The sequence below is a fragment of the Prosopis cineraria genome, unplaced genomic scaffold, assembly GCF_029017545.1.
Source record: "Prosopis cineraria cultivar Desert tree isolate PC_DT_omini unplaced genomic scaffold, ASM2901754v1 PC7, whole genome shotgun sequence".
Taxonomy (NCBI): Eukaryota; Viridiplantae; Streptophyta; class Magnoliopsida; order Fabales; family Fabaceae; genus Prosopis; species Prosopis cineraria.
Genome location: NW_026555338.1, coordinates 31,196,165 through 31,204,853, shown reverse-complemented (window position 1 = coordinate 31,204,853; position 8,689 = coordinate 31,196,165). Strand labels below are relative to the sequence as shown.

Here is an 8,689-nt window from a genome sequence, read left to right as displayed (position 1 = left end):
GATTTTTTTTTTTTTAAAAAAAAAAAGCAGCATGGTGATAGCTGAGTTAGAATTTAACTATTTAAGACTAACCAGCGGCTAAAATGAATAAATGATATAGGTCAATCATTGGCAGCCTCTTTGTGAATGTTGAGAAAACTGAAACCAGTCATTCAACCAGCTAAAACATTTAAACTGTGGTTGGATCATTGTCGATCAAGTTTTGAATAAGTTAACGTTTTAAATAAAAAAAGATATGCTTATAATAAAACCAAAATGGTCATCTATTATGATAAAAGTAAATGTTTAAATCCAAATAAAAGTAACATACAATTTACAAGGGTGCAATATTAATCAGCATTTCATAGTTTCTGAAGCGTATATACTTATTTTATAACATGTACATATACTTTTTACCATTGACCATTTCTGTTTTTCCCCCTTTTTAGGTACTTACTAGGCATAGATATACATAAATATCTTAGGAACATTGATTAATTTTCTTTTAAAAATTATAAAATTGATCTTCTAATTTTGACCTGTTCTATATTGAGTTGACTAATCTTAATCCGTTTCTCACCCAATTTTTCCATTAGGTCCAATTCTCTCAATTATTTATCCTTGCTAATTTATTTTGCTATCCAGGTGTTAGTGTTCCTTAATCCTTCTTGCAGCCGATGGTGCCATTCCATGCGTAAATACGCTTTGGCCTTCGGACACAAATGGAATTCTAGGCATAAATTAAGAAGATTTTGGAATTTTTTTAAAATAAATATGCACATAAACTGAAGCGTTGGAAGATTATGCAGTCTCTATAAAATTAAAAAAATGGCCAAAAATTAATCAAAAGAGGGGGGAAAATGTGCCGTCCAGTTCCCTCAAGAAAAATACATTTCCCTGAGCCGATGATATATAGTATTAACTGATCTATATTACACGGGCCGGTTGATCCATGCCCACCCAAAACTTCAGAACTGTGACTTCTAAAAAGGAACCATGGAAAATTAGTATGGTGCCAATGAATGAGAATAGACGGTACGAAATTCTCAGATAATATATTCAAGATGCATCACTTAGCCTTTCTTTTAGTCTTTGATCCTTGCTTCTTCTGCTTCTTATACTGTTTATAAAGCTCGAGAGATAGCGTAGTCCTATCCAGCTCCCTTCTCAACCTTTCATTCTCCTTAATGTCGTGTAGAAGCATAAAATGGGAACCCAGTTTCTTCCTCAACTCATCCTCATCAAATGAACTTGAATCTGCTCTAGATCCAATTGAAGGGCATGTGGTAGCTCCACTTGCTCGTTTCCTCTTGCTATTTAGCTTTACATTGACACTTTGTGGGGAAACAAGTTCTTGTTCAAGGGTCATGTTCTTGAAAGCTTGCAGAGGAGAAATATTGGAGAGAAAAACTTGGTTGTGAGCAGTACTCATGGTTGAAATGCCAGAGGCCATTGTGGATATAGCCGGATGATAATGCTTGGACAGAAGATTGAGGTCCCATAGTACCGAGGCAAGAGCACCGCTTAAACTGGGGTCTCTGGAATTTGGTTGATATTTCTGCATAGCATACAACCAAGAGATGGAGACGCAGAAATAGTCAATAAAAGTATAAGCATAATAAACTGACAGGATTGTGATGGCCCTGGCTAAAAAGGTTTTAAAATCGAATTCACAACATCTCGAATTTCAACATGGATAGCCTTTGCCCATGCAATCTGTATCCAGTTTCTTCCAGAAATAATATATGAATGAAAAATAATTATAGAATAACTTGATGTTGTGGTAGAAAACCCTGAAGGAATCCCCTCCTCCTTCCCCCTTGTGTTGGTTTCCTGCTTGTCACAATCATTTATAAATCAAGAAATCTCATGCTTGTCAGATTTTTTGACATACCCCCCTTTTTTCATAATTTTGTTATGACAAAAGTCAGACGGAAATAGTATGCATAATTTTGTTATTATAATGCAACAGTCAACAGTAAGATACAGCCAGCATCTAGAGTCTAGAAACAAGGGAGGTCCCTATTATTTAGAAGTTACATAACTGCACTACAACTTCCTATTCATAACTCATTAGTCTTCCATTTCTCCGAGAATGTGTTTGCTACGAATATCTTTATACAACAACAACAACAACAAGCCTTTATCCCACTAAGTGGGGTCGGCTACATGGATTACAAGACGTCGTTGTGCTCTATCATTTATCACTACGAATATCTTTATATGCCAACAAATAACAGATAAAATTAAGAAGCAAGCTTACTGGAATCATGCCCGCAATAGAGCCTCCTCCAGTGTCATTTTCTAACAGATTTCTGCACTTCACGTTCTTCTGAAGGAGATGCTTCACAGTGACTAAGGCTGAAAGAATGCAAAAGGATAACCAGATATTACACCACCACCTTTTTTTTATTTCCCTTTTCTAAAGTTTTAGCGTGTCTGTGCCCGTTCATGTGCTTCATGGGGTACAAGAATACCAAAACATACCAGCCATGGACTCTGGAGATCCAAAACACAGAGAAATTGCAGTCAAACGTTTTATAAATGCAGCAGTCTTTTGCATGTCATGTTGCTTATCTTCACACAACATTATTTTCAACGCTTCTGCTAGCACCACTCCTTGATCTCTGTTTCATATAAAAGAAAAGAAACCCAGAAAAATTTAAACACCAAACGAAGAAGAATAATTTGTTAATGCTGGAAACAGAGGTTGGCTGGTCCAAATGCTACTTTACGTCACCATGATTCCTTTGGAGGCACATAAATAAAGTATGTACTATCATGCATAATATACACAATAAAGTTTTAGTCAATCTGCCAAGGATATTACATTACACAATTATGGATTCTTCTTTTACATGCCAGTTAACATGTAGCCAAATATGTATGTATGTATGTATGTGTATGCCAACAGACACACGCATGCATACTCACACACGAGTAACTTAATATCAATGCATGCTCACTGACAGAAACTCTATCCTGCATGTCCTAACAATATCAAGAAATAGGAAAATATTAACACCATCATAGCGATAAATATTGGGAGAATGGCTGTAGGGCAAACCTTCCTGGCTTGTATTCAAGTAAAAGATTGTAAAGATGGACAAAGAAGTCTTGTAAATCAACATTCAAGGCATCAAGATTGTTCCTCATCACTTTAAAAGCAACAATGCAGCATTGGAGCCGCTCAGATACAGTCAAACATTTAGGAACCTTCTCGGAAGTGTTGCTTGAGTTGCTACTACCAGAAGCAAGCTTTTTCAGATGGATCATGAGATCATCCATGAAATCAAGGTCAATCAGATGCGAAAATTTTCCTAGTCCTTTAAGACACGGAGCAAGCAATGGGTGGGATACAACTGCATCAGATGATGTCCCAGAATTTGCTTCAGGTCTAAACAGAAAAAGAGCAGAGATTATCAACAAAGATTCACATCCATGAGATATTAAAGCTTCAATGAAACACAAAATAATCGTGATATATGAGCAAACCTGATAACTGTGGACTCCATTGTGTGCTTTAAAACACGAAAATATGCCTCAAACACTGCAGATAGTGTTTCAGATTGCATTTGTCTCTGCTCCATAACATCCGGTGTAAAAGATGCAGCCTTGTAATCAGCTTCAACCTACAAAAACCATTACTCTACAATATAAATCAAGGATATGCTTAGCAAAAGCAATCAAAACAAAGTGATTCATAAGGATGAAAAATACCTCCTCTTTCATCCTTGACATCAATTCCTGCCTACTTTTCTTTCTTTCATTCTGTTGCAATTGATTTGAAGCATCCATATTTCTTTTCTTATTTTTCTTGTTTTTTACATTACGATCATCATCTGTCTTTTTAGACTTCCTTAGATCCTCATCAAATGAAAGAGAAAGGAAAACCTGGAGAAGTATCCAGAGTAATGAGCATACAGATCAAGATCAAAAGGATATCAAACAACTTATCGTTGAGGTAAAACTCCCTGAAAATGGGTTTAACCCAATACAATTTTTATGTCACTATATAGAATGCAATAGCAAGTTGATCAGCAAAACAAAATCAACCAAGCTAGAGAACAACCCAAAAAGAAAAAAAGAAAAAAAGAAAAAAGGAATGGGTGGGAACTCTTACCTCAATGGATTCAGGGTGTAGTTGGCAATTATGAGCTTTAACTAGATCAGCAATCAACCGAACAGCCTCTACAGTAGCTTCACCACCATGTTTACCCTCATTTGCAAATAGTGACTTAATTGTAGAACAGCAGAGCTTTCTGTTAATCATGCAAATGAAATTTAATTAGCCACAGAAATAGCAATATACAATGCAAACAAACCTAGAAACAGAAAACAAACTACAAAAAATGAGTTCATGCATTCTCTAAGCAAGAAAATTCATGAAATCCAAGAGAAATGATTTCCTACAACATTTAGGGGTCAATTCTATTGTATAGAATGGCTAGGAACTGAAACAGTGAGGGCCCATAAAAAATTGCAAATGAAACGTAATTTTTCACAAGACTTAATATCTAACTTTTTACTTGAGTTTTTCTTCTACTTTATCAAATTAAACTTAAATTGTTAATTATATATTTGAACTATTTTTGTCTATGCAAGTATAATGTATAACTACTGCCAATAGAAACACACATTGAACATATAAACGTCTTCAATGATTACAGTTTTATTGGATAGATCTAGGCCTTTACTAAACCCCCCAATACTGCTTTCATCTCAAGGAGTTAGCCGTGAAACGAACACAACATAATTATTCTTCTTCTTATGACCTATATCAATGACCTGAAGTTATAGTTATTCGTGCCATGTTTCCTAGAGAAGGTTTCCTTCTCCAAGGCCAGCAGTCTTCTACCCTGTAAACCTTTTATAAATAATTAAATTAAACAGTATAAAACCATAGAGACAAATAACATAGATGGAACAAATAGCTCCTTTCAACTGCTAGGCTAATTAGCATTAAGGCAAAAAAATCTAGAGACAAATGATCCTAGACTTTTGGTTATGAAGTTTCACCTCATGGAAGTGTAGTTCCCTATTGCAAACTGAGTGAAGATGAATTGTTCATTTTACAGGCATTAACAAATATTCCCTTAATGATCATGCCAATGCAATTCCATGGAATTTTAGAAAAGCTTAAATATAATACATATTACATGATGACCAAAACAAAAATAATACTGAACCTTATAGCATCATTTGTGGAACTTATGTTTCTGACAACAGTGTCCAACAAGATTTCACGAAAGTTGAAATGGGGATTTGCATCGAGCAAGGTACAAATACAACGAACTGCAACATTCTGAAATAAGGGCTGATGTGCTAGGTCCATCAGCCTTTGGAGGTATGCCTGAAAAAATACAAAGAAAAAAAGGGACCAAAAACAAATCATCTTGGTGACATAACATATTAATATACTATACCAATCCATCATAAGGAAATATTAATACATAATAAACAATGTTCACATTTTATAGTAATCCCAAAAAATATTACAAAATATGCGGCCAGCAGGAAAAGTAGGTATAAGAATGGGACAGCAAGCACCATTTCAAGCACAAAAGTCAAATAAGAACAACAGCAAGATGCCAAAAGAACAAGTTTATTTCAGCAAGCACTAGTTGGGGTCTGTGTGTGTGTGACTGTTAAATCAAACTCATGAATTGACCAATGAAAGCAAAACGCTTTCACCAGCAAGACACAAGACCAATAGGCTTCTGCAAAAATTAGCTACCAATTAATTAATGGTACTTAATTAGGTATTTATCTAACATGAGCACAAACCTTGTATGCTGAAAGAAGAGTGGACTCATAATAACGCGTCTTTCTGACAGTTTTTGAAACCTTCATCTCTAATTCTTTTTCAGTGGGCAGCCTAATACGATAACTGTCAAAAGCATAAATGTAAAAGTTAATTAAGAAAAAGTAAATGAAATTAACCAGAGTGACGAAGTAAACTAAATGTGAATTATATTGATATAATAATGCATAAAATGTGGAATATATAATGAAATTATCAAGCATACCCAGGAATAATGTCTTTGAAAACAGCCAAGAGTGACAGCAGTCCAAGTTTAACAATGCTCTGATCATTTTCTCTAGAGATTTGAATCATCTCTTTCAGAAACTTGATATTAGATTCTGGGTCTGTAAGCAAGGCATTTCCAAGCTCTGCAAGCTTAAGTTTCTTATTCTCAAATGCCTCTTCAGCAGTAAGATCTTGTTTTACCTCAGCCTAAACAAAAAACAGAGAATCTGCTGAAGAGTTCCAAATTTCTTATTCAGTAATGTGTAATCCTAACACATAGGATTTAAGTCAGGGGAATAATACAAAAAGATTGCAACCAATAGGAAGCGAGGAACAAAATGTATAACTTTAATTTATGGGACAAAATTATTGAATGCCATTCAACTGGATGAAGGGGGGGAAGCCTTAATGTCTTGAAAGGGAAAATCTTCTCAGGGCAGCAAAAACACAAATAATAAATACATGCAAAATCATCAGCTGACAAAAATCATCAATTGTACAATATATCAAGAATATGCATTTCAATCCAATGGAGTCCATCATAGGGAACACGCATGTGCCACATGATTCATCAAAACAACCTTAAAGCAATCACATGTTTGTAAACCAACAGGAAAAGATAGCTTTCAGGACATGCTACTGACAAAATGATAAAATATCAGGCAGGCAGTCTAGATTAAAGGAGGCTTGTGAACCATCAAAAGGAATACAAATAATTTTGTCAACCCAGTCCAAGAGAACTTCGAATATTATATAGATTGATACATACCAGTACTGCTGCTTGTGGTGCTGGTTGCACCTCTGTATCAGCTACTTCTTTCCCTTGCTTCTTTGCCTCTTTCTTCATTTTCTTGAGTTTAGCTCTCTTTTCAGCCTTACTCAGCTTCACTAAACCTTTATCCACATTACCATCATTGTTATCCCCTCCAATTTCCTCTTCAGCTGAACCATTTTCTGTCTCTGAAACTACAGAATGTGATAAAAACAACTAATTAACATAGTGCTTTTATAAAAGATCAAGTAATCAGACATTCACAATGAACAAGTTTGAGGTAAAAGAAGAATAGAGACCTGTTCGGTAGTGGAGTTTTCCATCCAAGGTCTTCACGGGAAGAGCATCTACACGATCAACTTGAAGACTACTTTCCTCAGTTTCTTTCTTCAGAGAATTCTTTCTCATGCGTTTCTCATAAAGGACCTCCAAGTCATCCTCTTTAGCATCAGCAATTCGAGTCACGTGTCTATATTTTAAAGATAGTCAGCCTAAGTTATTCAATCAAGTAAAACTCATGCTAACAACGCATTAAGTTTGAGTGAAAGAACATATTTCTGCCTTATATAACCATGCTAAGATGACAGTCACACCAAATTTCTGCTTTTAATTTAAAAGTGCATAATAGAAAGCCAAAATTTAAGTAGTGATACCAGATAGTTCAACCCAAATCAAAACGTTGCTTGAAAAAAAAAAAAAACCAAACCCCTAATCAGTGACAACTAATTTGTAGACTCATTTCTCTCCGCTCTTGTAATTTTATAAATTTATCGCTTAGTTGCGGAGATTTAGTTATATTAAGTTCCAAGACCCAGCATAATTAGCCTGTTGCTCGTGAAATTGCAGCCTAAGATTAAACAGGCGCAATGAAATCATCAAAAGAGGGTAGAAACGAACTTGGTAATGGACTGGGTGTCCAAGGTTGAAATCAAGCCAGCATAGTCGCGGTTCTCCCGAACGAACTCCAGGTCCTCATCCGAAACTTCAATTTCATCCTCCGAGATCTCCGGAGGGAGTTCCGGCGGCAGAATCACCTTCTGCTTCTTCCCCATCAAGAAGACCAAAGAACAAGCAAAGCTCTTAGCTCAGAGGTTTTGCGGAGGTTTAACTGTTGTCGAAGGTGGCGGAGAGAAAGAAAGAGGCATGCACTCCCTGATTTCCCTGTTGTCTGAATTTTTTTTTTAATTTCTAATATGGGCTTAGGCCCACTAAAGTGTTTTTATCCAAACCGGATATACTGGGCCACAACGCAACGTTGGGCAAAGGGAGAAAAGCATGACATGGATCATTTGCCCCCAAAAAAACATTGACATGGATCATGAAATATCATGGGGAAAATTTTTTCTTATTTATTTTTTAGCAAATGAAATTGAAAAAAGTAAGCTGTATTATTAATAACTTATAATATTTTATATTAGTTTCATGGCGAATCAAATAAAAAATAATTGTAATTACAACATATGAAAGCAACTTGAACATCGTTTTACTTGTTTTTGAAATTTAAATTCATTTATAAGATAATTGTTTTACTTAATTCTTTGAAACTTAAAAATAATTGTTTGTGATGCCATTTATGAGGGGAAATGATAATTAGAAATTCTATAAGAATATTAATAGCAATTATATAATTAAATTATTAAAATTTAATAATAAATTATAATTCTTACTTATAATAAATTATCTTTTATTAATTGGGTTGATATTCACAAAATTTTTATTTATTTTTAACAAACATTACAAAAATTTTAAAAAAATTTGTGTTAATATTCCAAACAATAACCAAAAATTACAAGAGATTAGATTTTGATTCAGTCCGTACATGTCTTACGTGTGATTTTTTTTTTTTTTTTAAAGGAGGCACACGTGGTGAATTGAAGAAGGTAGAAAAGGAGAGGAAGAGCGTAGGA

The 8,689-nt window shown here is 34.8% G+C and overlaps 1 protein-coding gene across 1 annotated transcript; it reads right to left on the bottom strand.

Annotated features, from left to right (window-relative positions):
* Nucleotides 1-765: 765 nt before the first annotated feature.
* LOC129315068 (nucleolar complex-associated protein 3) lies at nt 766-7,930 on the bottom strand. Its single transcript, XM_054958584.1, has 13 exons — nt 7,680-7,930; nt 7,082-7,251; nt 6,780-6,976; nt 6,009-6,217; nt 5,767-5,869; nt 5,169-5,332; nt 4,103-4,241; nt 3,700-3,873; nt 3,475-3,611; nt 3,047-3,376; nt 2,467-2,606; nt 2,243-2,340; nt 766-1,537 (listed from the first exon to the last, which is right to left on the bottom strand). The coding sequence occupies exons 1-13, from the start codon at nt 7,832-7,834 to the stop codon at nt 1,049-1,051; spliced, it is 2,505 nt and encodes an 834-aa protein (XP_054814559.1). The 5' UTR covers nt 7,835-7,930; the 3' UTR covers nt 766-1,048.
* Nucleotides 7,931-8,689: the final 759 nt, after the last annotated feature.